Below are 16,529 nucleotides of genomic sequence, written 5' to 3' on the forward strand. Positions count from 1 at the left end.
CTTACCAATTAATTTTGTCACTATTGAAATCATCAGGTCACTACCATATGTTTCGGTAGTGACTGTTTCGGTAGTGACAATTCTAGCTAACTTTAAGCATAAATAAAGAATTCTAACAAGCACACGGCATGCAAACACATCTTTGAAGAGGTGAACACACATACAAACATAAGATTTTCCATGAAACCCCAAAAGGTTTACTTAATTGAAGAAAACATGCGTTTCGGTAGTGACAATTCTTAAGGTTACACGTCGATTTTCAGACTTTGGAACACATTTATATAAAAACTATGGGATTTAGCTACTTACCATTCAACCATGAGGGTCAGAGATGCAGTGTCACTGCATGGTCAAAAATGCAGAGTCGTGGCTAAAACACAGGCTCAGCCAATGGACTAAAACTCTTGTGTTTCGGTAGTGACATGAAAACTAGGGACATGATTTTTTGAGTATAGAAAATTGATTTAAAAATTAAACCCACAATAAATCTAAATATTCCAAGTTCTGTTTCAACCCAATCATAAAGATCTTTGAAATTAAATGATTGAAAAAAATCTAAAAAAATTGAAAAGTGTTATTTAAAGGCATTGAAATTTAGATGTCAGGGTTGGGGACAGCTACTTCCCAATAGAAAGTACCCTATAAATGATGATTTTGTATATATTTAGCTTATCACTATCTCATGTAATGCATTGGGTTTATATAGACCATAACATTTTCTAATTAAATATCTATGCCTAAATACCTAATTGTTTTGTAAATAGTTTTTATTGTTGAGGGACTGCATATTACACGAATTCGGTAGAATGGCCCATATACAGTGTATATACGTATAAAGTATATATACATCTATGTGTGATTGTATGTCTATTACTATAGGTTTTGGAGCACCTGGAGGCAGACCTTGGCGTCAGAGTTCAGGAGTTGCGTCTACCAGAGCTCAAGTATGGCCACCTGATCTGGGAGCTCTTTATGGGCCTACCTGACAAAGATGGAAAGGTAGGTGTGTGAGTGTTAGCGTGTGTGAGTGTGAGGGTGTGTGTGTGTGCGAGTGCGTGTGTGTGTGCGTGTGCGTGTGCATGTGTGTGTGTTTGCAAGTGCGTGTGCGCGTGAGCGTGCGTGTGCATGTGTGCGCCGGTGTGTGGATGTGTGTTTGTGAATACTGGTCTGAAAAAGCTGATCTGTTGACAGTGAGTGTATTTCCTGTGTTGGATGGTTGTGTTTTCTGCAGCCCCCACAGCCCTTCACAGAGCTGATGTCAGAGGGGGGGTCAACTGTTTGGCCCCCATGGGAGTTAGTCAAGTGGATGCTGGGAAGATCCTCACATACTATGGCGTCAATAGGTAAGGACACACACACACACACACACACACACACACACACACACACACAGACACACAGACACACATACACACACTCACTCACTCACTTACATTTTCTCCCCTTCTCTCTCTCACACATACACATACACACACACACTCACTCCCTTACTGTCAGACAGACAGTATTGATTGTGTAATAACATGCATGTGCATGTGTGTGTTTGTCCTAGGTCTAGCCCTCTCAGAGATGGCTCACTTTGGCAAGCCATCGCAGTTCCTCCTGCAGCAGAAGGAGGCACTAGAGAGGCGTCTGGAGGAGCTACTGGGCACTGATGGGGTGCTGCTGTACCCCCCTCATCCCCATCTGGCCCCCAAACACCACCACCCACTGTTCACACCCTTCAACTTTGCCTACACTGGTAACTTTAATAAACCACCACCCACTCTTCACACCCTTCAACTTTGCCTACACTGGTAACTGTTAGACGCCACCACCCACTCTTCAGACCCTTAAACTCACTTTGAGTTGAGTTCAACTCACTTTGTCCCACATATTTAAGGTATGATGTCTTATACATGATACACTGTTTAGCTTTCATGATTTGTAAATTCTTATGACTGTACTAAAACATGTCTCTCACTGTGTTTCCTCCTTCTCCGCCTCCTCTCTGCTACAGGCATTTTCAACATCCTTGGTCTGCCGATTACCCAGTGTCCTCTGGGGTTGAGCCAAGAGGGGCTGCCGCTGGGCGTGCAGGTGGTTGCCTGGAAACTGCAGGACCGCCTGACGCTGGCCACCGCCCTGTATCTGGAGAAGGCTTTTGGGGGGTGGAGGGACCCAGGGGATCCCTGACTGAAGGAGCAGCAGGGGGCACCCCAGTAGGACAGACCCGGTGATCTTTGGCCAGGGGGGCAGGGTGCAGGTTCAGGAATGAATATTTTTGGTTTTGTTCTGTGCTGTGAACTTATGAACTTGCACTTTAGGTTTCTTTTCTGGTGAAGCCAATAAATCCACTTTGGGATGAACAACTCAGTTTTTAAGGTACTTTTTTGAGAACGAGCTCTGGCCTTGATTTTGTATGTAACTTTTTTGGAGCCTACACACTGATACAGACAACTGACACCGTCAAAGCCGCTGATCCTTTCCTTGAATACTGGGTTTGTTCTGTGAAATCGGGTATTCTCCTCACCTCTCCTTATTCACCTTTCTAGCCAAGTCTATGGTTAAATGGCCTTTAACTCCATTAAAAGCCTTCCATAAGTATGCTGTTATACCTTGACCAGATAAAGCCTGTTCCCACAGAGAGACTCACAGACTTCAACCTTTACAAATGTGTGTTCATGTGGGCCTCCTTAACTGTAAGAGCAACTGTATTTTCTGTGTCAGACACTTTCAGAATAATCTGAACATAACCGTGTTGCAGCAACGGACAACAATAAAAAAACTACACTCCAATCTTTCACACTAAACAGACCTTGTTTTGTCTTTGGTGTCTTCATGTTCAGTTATTTACACTGCACGAAAAGCAAGATTATCGGGCCCGTATACGCTGTGATACAGCCGCGAATGATCACCATTCCTGGCTGATCGCGGACATTCCCCCGAAATATCCGTCTGCCGCATACTGACGTAATTTCCCGGGAAGGGACCTGCAAGGGGAGGGGGGCCGATGTGTTTAGCATTCACACCTCCCGCTGACAGAGGTGTGAAATGCTCTTATTAGCATATTGACTGTCAGCAGTCTAGCCACACACACCCTGCTGCAGCCATTGGTTGAAAACGACAAGGAATTGAATTAAAACGTCTTGTGATGAGACGGAATGAGATTCTGTCTAAAGGTCAGCTTTCAACTGACAAAGCGTATCCCTTCCCCATTTACAGCTATTGCCCCATAAAAACGAGATTAAAAATAATTTAATCAACATTCTGTCTTTAGGGTTTTGGTCCGGCGTTATCACATTTCTTGATTCGCCTTCCGTTTTCAGAGTTCTGTCTTTAGGGTTTTGATTTCGGGGATGTCACGATGCTTGCTTTGCTTTGCCTTTCATTTTCAGAGTTTGAGGGTTGCAATTTACTTTGGAGGCTGTTCCACTTATATTCCGGAGCTTCCTCTCTGTAATATTCTTGAGATTCACTTTTGGCATGTAATTATACAGAGTCGGACTTACTCTGATATTGAGATAGTCATTTCGCAACTTGGGACATGTTTGCCACTCGTGAATATCTATCCTGTGTCTTTTCAGGTAGATTTTGGAATCTTGCGCGAGCTTCGAACCTGCCCTCTTCAGGTTAATGGTATTGTATCCTGTGACTTACCGCTTAGCCACGTTGCTGGTAGGGATCAAGCTCGTCTGTGCGACCAAGTACCTGGTTTATCATTCCTCCCTCCTCTGGCGTATTTCTCTTCTGTTACTGGAGCGTGCAAATTGGGAATTGTTTAGTGGACTTATGTGACGTTTTAATTATGTTCACGTAAAGGCGCCCGAGGCAACATTAGAAACTTTAGACTCGAATAATAAACGTTCAATTTCTAGTCTTTTTTACACGTAGTAAGTTTTAATAACATCATACCATTACATATCGACATTCACAGTGGTAGTGGTCCCTGGAGAAGTGGGTTTACGTTTTATTTATTCATACAGCACAGGATAAACACCCTGTTTTGAGAAGTGGGTATACCCAATGCTGACTGAAAAATAAGTGGATATACTCCGTATACCTGCGTATACACTGGACTACACCACTGGACATTCAAGGAGCAAAGATGAGACGTCGTTGTGTGGTGAGAACTGATAAAAAAAAAATCGCCTGCCTTCTGTTTTCCACGGTAGATCGCATGTTATGCTAGAAATGGCTTAGCATGGGTGGGATGGGGAAAGATAACACCTTTCCATCCAGATGCAAATTTAGCTAATCGGAATCTGTAAGTGGTTTCCAGATATACAGTATATATATATATAGTTGATCTCTCTTATTTGACGAAGCAGTGAGTTAGCTGTCTTTCAATGTCTCTTGTCGAATTATCTCACATGTTTATGGTGGTATGTGTTTAAAAGTTTTAACTTAGGCTATGTGTAATGTTCCTAACTTATATATTATTATTTCACCTTAATGTTCTTGAGATTCGTTTCTGGCATGTAATTATACAGAGTCAGGCTTACTCTGATAACAGTCATTAAGAGTCGTTAACAGTCGTTAAGCAACTTGGGCCATGGTTGCCACTAGTAGGGATCGAACCTGTGACTTTCAGGTTTTTTAAATCAGTAAAGCAGTGACGGGGTGCCTCCCCCTGTTTTCAATCCAGGTCAATTCAATTAACATAACAAAACCTAGGCCTGGTCAAGGGAAGGGGTGGGGGGGCTTTCACACCAATGTGGGCTTCTACGGCAATACACAGGGTCGAATACTGTCGTAAATCCCACATTTCATGCAGTGTTAGGTGAAGTGAATGAAGTAGGGAATCCCTCAGAAAGGAAAGCGCTTTCCCAGTTCTTGTACGGAAACATGGATTTGCTTAGTGGCTGATGTTTCTACAGTTGGTTATCTTACCTGTAACCCAGATCACCTCACCTACATGTGTATCAGGTGTGTGACTTACTCAGTATTTCTCAACAGAGAAGCGCCCGACCACAGGAGTGGTGCAGTAATTGTCTGCCCCCTTGCCCCTTCTGATATTTACGTAGAGGGAGGACATTAACCTACCCAACTCCCTGATCATATAGGCAAACGCCTGCAAGGAGGCGTCACTCAGATTCTTGGCAGAAGGGTCAGCCTCAGCAGTCTGCAACGTCTGGGACAGGGCTAGTATGACATGCAACATTGAATTCCCAAGGTATCCATGCTGTGTTATAGCTCTTCCAGGGTCGTCATCTGTCAAACGGCACTGTGGCCGGGAACAGCGAGGATCAGGCCGGAGTGCTTCACAAGGCGTCAGCATGGCATGCAATCTAGGCTATGGGCAGACACATCCTGCATGTTAACTAGAGCCCTACAGTCACCTGGGAGGTTAGATAAGCTGTTGGGGTCTGCCCAGCATCTCTGCAGCTCCTCGATATCTCGGGCTGAGGGCAGATGTGAGAATGGCATGAGTCGGCCACCCCACAATGTGGGATGTAGGCTGGTGGAATGGGGTTGCAGGTAGGAACACACGACACCGGAGATAGTGGAAGTGGTAGTAAAAAACAGCTATATTAATTTACAAACAGGGAAATTCAAAACCCCAAAACATATAAACCCAAACTGAACAAACTAAAGCCCTATACCAGACAAGGTACAACGCTGTCCTTACAGGTTTCGTTTTCTACCATCTTCAAGCTTTCATCCAGTATGTTCAGTCTGTCCTTCCTCATGCAACAATGAAGTGCACCCTAAAATTGGGCTGTCGGCCTCTGGGCATGCGGCATCCGGGCTGTCGGCCTCTGGGCATGCGGTATCCGGGCTGTCGGCCGCTGGGCATTTGGTATCCGGGCTGTCGACCTCTGGGCATGCGGCATCCGGGCTGTCCGGGCAGTGGCAGCAGCTGTGACTGCAACGGCCATGGCTGCAAGAGGAGTGGCCATGGGAGGAGCAGCAGCAGGGGTTGCAGGAGGAGTAACCCCGCTCTCTTCGGAGACGTGTTTCTCACCACCCCGATCCACACTTGTAAATCCTCCGCGATATCATACTGGGATGCTGGGACCAGAGGGGACCAGCACTGAGGTGCTTGAGAGGATGACGTAGGTGGTGCTGGAGCTACGCTGACCACCTGCTGTGGGAACAGTGGAGGCAGAGGTAGCAGCGGGCTCAGCAGCGGGCTCAGCCGAGGCGGCATCCGGAACAGGGTATCTCCTGGAGATAGACCTCATCAGAATCCTCAAACTCCTCCTCCCACTCGGGTCATGTGTGAAGACACAGAAACCCCGGCGGCACGCCTTACTGATCGCCTCCTTATCATCCACACGGACCCGCTTCCCCTGGATCCAAACCACCTTGGTCCCGGGCGGAACGGAAGTAGGGGTGATCAGCTTCAGCGGTGTAGGTGTGGGAGCTGCGGAAACAGCCGGTGGCGGAGCCATTGAGACCAGGCTGCGACGGAGCTCCTCCATGAGCTGCTGGAGGAGTTCTAGGCGGTTCGCCTGGATCGCTGAGTCCCTCTGAGGCCTGCCAAATTTTGCCAGAAGCTGGCTAGAGAAGATGTCGAGTCCCTCAGTCACTGGCCCTCCCCACACCGTTGCTACCTATTGTAGAGCCTTTCCCTGGAGGCGGAGAACGACATAGCCCACTCGGGATCTCTCCGTGGTGTACTGCCGTTTCAGTCTCACCAGGGTACAGGCAAAATCTAGTAGGAATGTCCAGCAGTCCTCACGGGCATCGGAAAAGGAGAAGGGCATGGTGGCTGTGGCGGAGGTGGAGTAGGAGAATGGTGGTGGTCGCACTGTGGGCCAGATGCATCGGTAGAGCTGGCTGGATCCATCCCTCTCTTTGTTGGTCAGTTATTCTGTCACGGAACAGATAGCGGACCACGGAAGTTTCTGTAAACAGTGTTTATTTGCCGATGGATACATACAGCACAGCAGAACACACAACGGATGCAGAACGGCAATACAGGGCACGTCCGTCCCGAGGGAACAGTCCAGCCCAGGAGGGGCGCAGGCTCAAGGCACTGCCTTAACTAAAGCGCAAGTTCACACGTAACAAAACACAAAGAGGCAACCTCTGACTAAAATTAAACTATAACTATAAAAACCGGAATGAAAACAAAACACGAGTCAAACTCGGAAACGCGATTAACTAAACTGAAACTGAGAGAACACACAAAGCGGGAACAAAGGCGAAGCTCAAACATGAACAAACTATGAGTGAGAAGGCGGTAATCCAATTGCGAGTCAGGCTGCAGGGATTTGCAGGTTGTGTGTCCGTAGAAGTGCGTGACACCAAACAATAACCGACAGGGAGTGCAGGGAGAGTGGAGTATATAAAGGACTGTGACAGGTGTTGGTGATTACGAATTAACTGAGTGCAAACGGCGTGCAGGTGATCGCGGATGCAGGTGTGAGTGCTTTGTCCTCAAGTGACTGTGAACATGGTGCAGGCGATTGAGGATGCAGGTGTGAATGATTAGTCCTAACGTGACTGTGAATGTGCAGTTTGGGAGAGTGAGTAAGCTGAAGGGGGCGTGGCCGGAGCAACGCTCCGCGGGGACCTGACAAACAGTGCCTGAACCGGTACTTGAAAAGAAAGGAAAAAAAAGCACAAAACGACGATTGACAACATAAAAAAAAGGCTTTTTTTATTGCCAAGGCAATTTTTTTTTTCGTTAAATGGAACAATATATTAACTGTTTAAAGTATACTATTAATACAAATAAATACAAAACACTTGGCTTAAAACTACAGCTTCAAACTTTTTAACTTCAAACTATGACCAATATAATAACTGTTAACAACAATTTACAGTATACTTGAATAAATCTGAATACATACAAAACACTCACACACACTCTGTACATGCATATAAACTGATACAATAATATACATACATGCATATAGAAACACTCATAAACCCTCACACTTTTAAATGTTGTAAAGTGAAATGAATTACAGATTTTTGTAAAAGGTGTTCAGGGGGAAATAACACAACATTGAGAAGGAATCGACACGAATAGCCTCCCTGGAGGATTTGGCACCTTGTGGGGTGACACTAGGCAGGCTGCTGGGAGGTCCATCCTCTGAGGGTGTTGAGGAGTGTCTCTGTGTTTCTGCGTAGAGGATTGTGGAGGACTCGTCAGTGTTGGGACCCTGTCAGGATGCTTAAGGTGCTCTCTTCCACTAACCTTGCCCTTGACAGACAGTAATTAGGTTACTTCCAGGAAAGGGCCGCATGAGGAAACACTTCATCCCCAACAAAGGAGTGTGGACATGGCTCAAGGTCATCAGCTCCATATAGGTTGCAGTGTTGCCAACATTGTGGTGTGCCAATCTGTACTCAATGGTTCAAAATTATTATTTTCACCAGTAAATTAGAATTCTTCCTTAAGTGAAATCTGTACTGCGTTAGTGGGTGCCAGAGGCAAAATTCTGAAATGTATTTGTAAAATAAGCCATATTGTGGCATTTAGCCTACAAAGATCACTTTTTGAGAGGGGATCTTTTCTTAATCACGCAAATTCGGCTGTGTCATAGTTTATTTTGGCAACCTTTTCATATTGTGGTGGAAGTATTTCTCATATTTTATAAGTTTCTGTATACAAAATGCAACCCTTATAAAAAACAATCATGGCTGAACAAAAGAAGAAGACGTATTCTAGGAAAGACATTTTCAAAGAGTAATACTAAGCAATACAGCTGTATAACTTCTCCTCACTGCCCCGTCGGACCTCGTCAAACCACGGACTAAAATCCAATGACTACAGCTCCCGACTGGTTTCTCTTGTTTGGTTCGTATCACCACCACAGCCTTGACATTGCGACTTCCAGGTTGTTCTAAGTTTTTGTATCTAGTTTAGTGTTTTCTATCACACTTTCGTGCAGCGCTCCGGCCTCACGTGATCGTTTATAGTTTTTGGTTTCTCCCGTTTTGGACTTATCTTCTGTGCTCTAGTATCCTGCATTAGTTTTGTGTTTTTGCCCTCTGGCTTCTCTCAATAAACTCCATCTCCCAGCATTCCCTGTGTCGTCCGACATTCCATGACAACAAGACAGTGTTTTGAATATATAGATCATTGAGCCTTACTTTGTATGTGTGCTACTAAATCCCCAAACTTATATATTGCACGGCAGATCACTGCATCCTGATCACGAAATAATGGGGAATCTCACAGACTATTTTCAATGTAAACTCCAAATTACCACAAATATAGAATTATTGAACATTAAACATTCATTAGTTCTCATCAGTCATGTGCTTTGCTTATTATACATATTAGATTTAAGAATTAAAATAGTAATGTGATGCAAGAAGAGGGGAAATATATTTACAGTCCAGTGGAGTACAGAGATCATCAGTGGAATACAGTACAATTATTTCTTCCTAAACCAAGACAAATACTGTAGAAAGGAGCTGTGGGACAACTACTGTATATAAAATAAGCAGTGACTTCAACATGACATGTATTATTCCAGGTACTATAGAGAAATATTTTTTAAATCAAATGTAATAATTGGTTTTAAACACAGCGTAGAGTAAAATTTAATGTGGAATAAAATGTGAATACATTTATGAGAGTCCAGATATATTGATATGTTCACAATTTGGATCATTCTGAAGTTCAGAGAACAGCTGCAGTGCTGAGGGTCCAGGCTGAATCCCATCCAGGCAAAGCTCTCTGAGGGCTGATGGGTTTGATCTCAGTGCTGATGCTAAATATCTGAAGCCTGTATCTGTAATACTGCAGTGTGCCAGGCTGTAGAGAGAAAGAAGTAAAGACTCTATTAGATCAGCTGAGGAACACACGTGAGGACAAAGAGGGAAGCAGTTATTCCTTCATGTGTGTTGTGCATGTTAGACATGTAAGACATACAAATACACCATATCCATTTCTGAAAGGGGAAAGTATAAATATACAAAGTACAGTAAAAAAAGTACAGTGTGAAAAAGTTAATGCCTTTGATTCAAAATGTGAAATGAATGTGTGTCTCTATATTATATGTTGCATTTGTGTGATAAAGATGGATATGTGAGTTTAGTTTTTGTCTGTGTGTGTGTGTTCTGTTTAGTTTTGTTTTGTAATACATCGAAGATGCTTTTATCAATCCATTTCTAATGGATGAAGCCTTGACCTGGAGGAGGGGTCGTCAGGTGGACCCCAACCTTTCTTAAATAGTTTCGACCCTTAACCACAACACTCTCCAGTTAGCGGGTCAGCAGTGCTTGGCCAAGTGTGTCGACCCCGCCCCTTTTGGTTGCTGGGCGGGCTGTTTGTCTCTGTCTGTGTTTGTGTGGCAGATCCAGGTGCAGGTGTGTTTGGCTCATCAGTTAATGGGAACACCTGGGCCTGGTGTTCCCAGTATTACAGTATACGAGCACAGCCCACTGATTCCAAGGAGAGTCATACGCTGTGTTCCATTTTCCCTACCTACCGTACCTACCGTACCTATACTTATACGCAGTACACAGTACACACTCACTAGGTACGCAGATTCTCAGCAGGTGAGTGCTGCTCCAAATCTAATACTCCGTGGTGCACTTACCGGAAATTACGATCGCGACAAGCCCCGCGTTCGTCTTTTTCGAGCTGAGCGGCTCTGCCTGGGTCCGCCTCTTCCGCTACGTTGACAAGATGGCGGCCGTTGAGAATGGACAGTGTACCCTGCTTCCACACTCAGCGTTTTGACCGTTATGAGTACAGATACGGGTCCTTTGGGTATACTTCTTTTCGACGCGGAAATGGGAAATGGGAAAACGGAACACCCTACATACTCACACTAAGGATGGTAGGTACGGTAGGTAGGGAAAACGGAACAGAGCGAGAGATTCAGAGAGGGAGAGAGAGGGAGTCAGGGGAAACTTTGCTCTCTATGCTCTGCTCATGCCATGCTAATTTTTGCACTCTACTTCCTGACCTAGCATGCATGCATGCACGCCAACATTACTGATTCCCTGACTGCCACACCCCACCGTAGCTTGGTCTGTTAGTGTCATTGTTAGTTGCTTATAAATCCATAGTGTTTTGGTTTTAAACTCGGTGTGAACTTCCATTATTTGCCATGGTCTGTGAGCCGGACATGACAAAGTGGGGGCTTTTCAGATATCGAATTTGAGTAGTTTGAATAGTGTTATGGTGGTGCACGTTAAACTGGTTCTTCTCGCCGTGGCTGGTGTTTTTTGATCGTAGGAGTTTCCCGGGCGGTTTTGAGTGGACAGATCAGTGACAGGGTCGCATGGATTTGAAAAACTGCTTGACCAAGGGAAGGTAAGTTGACATGCTGGTGTGTAATTGATAATAGATTTGAGATAATGCTATTTTTCCCCTCTTAGGCACAGCAGCGTTGCTCCTTTGAGTTTTGCTGTTTTTTTTTGTGTAGTGTGAAAGCAGTTAGAGCTTTTGTCTCAGGAGCATGTCCGTGGTTATGGGATTGTTGCCAGTAACTGGTCGCTTCCTCATGCCATCGGTCACTAGTGCATAAATATCCACTGTGAGTAACCACATGAAGACCAGGGATGGATAGCCTACCAGGTCCAGGCCCATGAGCTCCTAAGCCAAAGCCTCTGCGTGAAATCGCTGATGTATCACTTATTTGTGATAATTGATGAATTTGATTAGAATTTCCCAGATGCTGTATATTCCCTCAAAATGGCAAACCTGTCTATATCATTGTCATCATTTTAAGGGGCAAATCGTCAGTAGCAATCTATAACACAATTATATGCTTATCGTACATAAACTATAGAAACTATAAAAAAATGATTCAATTCAATTCTTTGTTATTTTTGTCATATACAGATACGCAATGATGTTTGCTGGGTAATATGTTCGTCTTCTCTGATAAGTCCAATTTCACAGTAGGTGCAAGACTCTGTGGCTTGTAGGCCTCTCCAGGTCTCCGTCTAACCATCAGACGACCATGTGTTGGGCAAAGCTGAAAATTGGACTCATCAGAGAAGACGAACTTAGAAGAACCTCCAGTCCGCTTTGGTTCAATTCTTATGGTCTTTTACAAACCTCAGCCAGGCAAAGTACAACGTTGTCCCGGAAGAAAAACTTGCTTCCTTTTGCTCTGACAATGTTCCCCAACTCTGAGAAGTGTTTTTTCCAGCAGGGCAATGCTCCATGCCACACAGCCAGGCCAGTAAAGGTGTGGATGGAGTACCACCAGATCAGGACCCTGTCATGGCCAGCCCAATTTCGAGACCTTAATCCCATAAAAGACCTCTGAAATGTGATCAAGAGGAAGATGGAAGGTCACAAGCCATGAAAAGAAGCCGAGCTGCTTAAATTCTTGCGCCAGGAGGAGCATAAAGTCACCCAACGGCAATGTGAAAGACTGGTGGAGAGCATGCCAAGACACATGAAAGTTGTGATTTTAAATCAAGGTTATTCCACCAAATATTGATTTCTGAACTCTTCTTAAGGTAAAGCATTAGTATTGTGTAGTTTAAAAATGAATATGAGCTTGTTTTCTTTGCATTATTCGAGATCTGAAGACACTGCATCTTTTTTGCTATTTTGACCAATTGTCATTTTTCTGCCAATCAATGATCTAAATGACAATATTTTTATTTGACATTTGGTAGGAATGTTGCCAGTAGGTTAAAGAATAAAACAAAAATGTACATTTTACTTTAACACATACCAATAAATAGTAAAACCAGAGAAACTGATAATTTTGAAGTGGTCTCTTAATTTTTTCCGCGGCTGTATATATATACGCCTTATGGTGTTTGTGTGTGCGTGCGTTTTTTTTTTTCGCGAAAGGGGGGGGGGGTTACATGTCCATGCCAAGCCAAGCCCACGGTTTCATAATCCATCCATGGTTGAGTTAGTTAGTATTTGGTTAGGCAGATAGAGGGGACGCTCTGGTTTGTCGTGATACAGCCAGCGTGTTGACTTCTGCAATCCATTGGTCTGGGGTTTAAAAAGAAAAAAAGGGGAAGTGTGCACCGCAGTGCACCCGGCGTTGGCGGTGTAAGGAGTCCATATCATTTTTGGGAATGGGTTAGCTGGTGGGCATGTGTGGCCGGATTCCCCTCCAAGCACGGTGGTGAATTCTCCCCCTCGGTCAGTGGCAGTGACGGAGAGGGAAGAGTCTCACATTTGTGACTCAGGCATGTTAGTGTGTAAATTAGTGACTGCGCCTACAACCTACTTCCACTGTCAACAACCATGTTGTCCACCCCTTGTCCCAGCAGTCCTGGACAAGTTGTTGGTACTTTGTTTTCTTTCTCTCTGCTGCCTCCTCACAATTCTCTTCCCACGGGACTGTTTGCTCCACCAGGATGATCTTCTTATGCCCAATTTATGCTCAGAGGCGCAAGCGCAGGCGCAAGAGGCCCTTGCAAGCCCCAAGTGCGTCTTTTCACGTCTTGCGTGCGTCGGCCGATTTTTCTAGACTTGCGCCAAAATGTACACAACATTTACACAAGCCTCGCAGCCTGCAAGGCTGTGATTGGTCCGCTGGTCGGTTGACTACGTCCTGTCTGGATGTCTATAACCCATCATAATGAACCGAAACCACTTTTGTTTGAATTGTTTACTTTGATGAATATGCTATTCGCTAGCACGGTCTCTATGGAATCTCCCCTATACGTTAGCTTAATCCTAACGTAGTTTCTATTAAAGTTTAAACATGCAATGCTATGTGAAACGAATGTTACGAGATGAGATTACTAAAATGTATTCTGCATGTCTACTCAGTTTTACAGTGTTTACCAAGTAAAGGTTTGAAAGAACTTCAAGCTTTAGCCTTTCTGTTAGAGAACCTTTTATCTATCTGCCGAGAAAATGTCAGACTCACATACAAAAACATTAACGTGAATTAATTGATGCTAATACCTAGCGCGGTCTCGATGGAATTTCCCCTATACATAGCATTAAGCTAACGTATTTTCTATCACAGTTTAAACATGCAATGCTATGTGAAACAAATGTTACGAGATGAGATTACTAAAATGTATTCTGCATGTCTGCTCAGTTTTACAGTGCTACCCAAGTAAAGGTTTGAAAATAACTTCAAGCTTCAGACTTTCTGTTAGGGAAACTGTTTTCTATCTACCGAGCAAATGACAGGCTCATAAACAAAAACATTAACGTGAATTAAACTTTACTCCACCTATTGTTCTGGACGTGAATTGCTTTGCAACACGGGCAACCTTTTAGGGAGCATGAACTGCTATGAGTACATTTACACAACATTTACACAACAATGTGACACTGTTGCAGAAGCATGCTTGCCCCTTTAGCCACTAGATAACACATGATAATGTCTGGTCTCAGAGTTGTGGACAGTACCGCTTCTGGAAAGTGGAGTTCCCTCCCCAGGTCGACCTCCAATCCCCATCCCTGGGCTGACTGCAGGACATTTTGCTTGGCTTGGCCTTGGGAGACTGGTCTCTGAACCTCTTTTACAAAGGTGATGGGACTCAACAGTGGTTTTGTTTTGGCTGGACATTTCTTTCTCCTCTCTTGCTCCAGGATGTCTGCGAGCTGTGCCAATACCTTGTCAATACCGGCCACCTATACCTCCTCTGGGTCAATGCTGTTTTGCACCCTGATAGGATGTGCACCATGGTTCCTTTACCGCCACACAACCTGCACAGTGGGTCCTCCCTCATTCCCCACCTGTGCAAGTTGACTAGGGTCGTTAAAGTATCGTATACCGCACGTAGCATAAAGGAGATACAGAACGGCTCCAGCCGCCACATCTCGCTCTGCATGATGGTTCTTTTGGGAAGGTTCCACCTGGTCTAGGCACCTTGAGTTCTGGATCATGGTCCTCTTTTCCCTGGGAGTGGACTTTGACTACTGCTGGTAATGGGATGTTCCTAGACCCTGCCTTCCATTGCAAGGGTTCCAGATGGTATCTTTGGTCCTCAAAGAAGATTCTGCCTGGTTAACTGCAGTGCTGGAGGCCCCCCACTTCCTGCTGGATCTTGTTCTTATGTTGTTATATGCTTTCCTGGGATTGGTCTTCGGAGTACCTATATGCGATGGAAAGTCTACACTAAACTCCTCCACAACTGAGGACAGGGGAGCTGGAACTGACCCGATCTTATGTAGCGCCCCACTGTAAAGCTTGGGGGTTTTCCCAACCATCTTCGAAGGTGCTTGTTGAACTTCCCCTCCATCCCTTCAACTGATGTTATTGGCACTTCGTAGATGGTGAGAGGCCAAATAAGTCTTTTGAGTAGGCCATGTTGGTAGACCCAGCACTTTTATTTCCAAGGCAGGCCAGACTTGTCAATTTTGTTCAACCATTCTTAAACTGTTTTTTCGGTGCTGGAGATGATGCTTTTGTCTGACAGGGAATCATCATACCTCTTCCCAAGGCATTTAATAGGGTTCCCCTGGATGTTCGGGATCACTTCCCCTTAAACAAGCAGCTTAAACATCTCAGTTGCCCTTTTAGAATATCATCTTCGCCCCAGGTAGCCACTACGAACTACGATCTAGTTCCACTAGGACCCATCTTGTCTGCACATGGGTTGGTGTTGTGACGATAAGTTCATCCATGAATGCCCTGAATGCTGCCTGTTGTCTTCCTGCAGCAGCCTTCGGTCCTCTTGACTTCATACTCGCTGTGGTGATGATCAGGCTAATTCCCATGACGAAAATATGGGAGAGATGGTACACCCGGTTACAATTCCCTTCTCCGCTGTATCCATCCTCGTCCACACTTGGACTTTGCATTTGACTTCCCATGCCTCTCCGGTCAAGGTGGTTTGTTTGAGCCTTATCTGTGTCTGTGTCACTGTCCTTGTTGTTGCGGTTGAATCTGTCCTAGCGAGTCTCTCATCCTTCCCCCCTCTTGGGAGACTCTGGGGGTATTGCTCATTTGTAATTTCTGTAGCTTGCTTGGTGCCCTCTTGGGAGTGCTGCAACAGGGGTTGCTAGCCCCTGTAAGTGTGTGTGTGCTTGTAAGTATGTGTGTGTGTAAGAGTGTGTGTGTGTTTGTAAGTAAGTGTTTTTGTTTTTGTAAGTGTGTTTGTGTGTGCTTGTTTGTAAGTATGTGTGTGTGTGTGTGTGTGTGTGTGAGTAGGAGTGTGTAAGTGCAGTGGTGTAGTGGTCCCTAGAGAAGTGGGTATACTCTTAATTTTGTTTAAGCAGCCCATACAGCACAGGACAAACGCAAAGTGGGTAGAAGTGGGTATACTCAATGCTGACAGAAAAATAAGTGGGTATACTCCGTATACCTGCGTAAACCCTGGACTACACCACTGTGTAAGTGTCTGTTATAAGTCAAGGGCGTAGGTTTGCATATGGTCCATAGGGACTAGTCATGACCAAAGTTTGGGAAAGACACAATTGTCCCCACCAATATTTCTTTAATTATGAATTGCCTATAAAAAATGATTTTGCACAATATAATTGCAACTCATTCGTATTATTACCTATACAAAGTTTGTCGCCCAGAAGAGTGAAAAATACTTTTTCAATTTTTTATAATGCGCCCTCGAGCCTGCCAGTCATGGCTGAAGAGGCTCACATTAACAGCACTACTAAAAGCAACTTAATACGCCAGGAAATAATACATTCTCATATTAGTATTTCGTTTGGAATCGGTAATGATATT

The 16,529-nt window shown here is 44.6% G+C and overlaps 1 protein-coding gene across 1 annotated transcript in view; it reads left to right on the forward strand.

The window, feature by feature from the left end:
- Window positions 1-2,778, forward strand: part of faah2b (fatty acid amide hydrolase 2b) — a 7,948-nt gene extending 5,170 nt beyond the window's left edge. The window contains exons 8-11 of the mRNA XM_080860019.1: window positions 880-999; window positions 1,232-1,343; window positions 1,553-1,741; window positions 2,000-2,778. Coding sequence (XP_080716145.1) covers window positions 880-999; window positions 1,232-1,343; window positions 1,553-1,741; window positions 2,000-2,175 — 597 coding nt within the window. The 3' untranslated portion in view covers window positions 2,176-2,778. The remainder of the gene's footprint in view (window positions 1-879; window positions 1,000-1,231; window positions 1,344-1,552; window positions 1,742-1,999) is intronic.
- The last annotated feature ends 13,751 nt before the right edge of the window (window positions 2,779-16,529 follow it).

Source organism: Sprattus sprattus (genome assembly GCF_963457725.1).
Source record: "Sprattus sprattus genome assembly, chromosome: 21".
Lineage (NCBI taxonomy): Eukaryota > Metazoa > Chordata > Actinopteri > Clupeiformes > Clupeidae > Sprattus > Sprattus sprattus.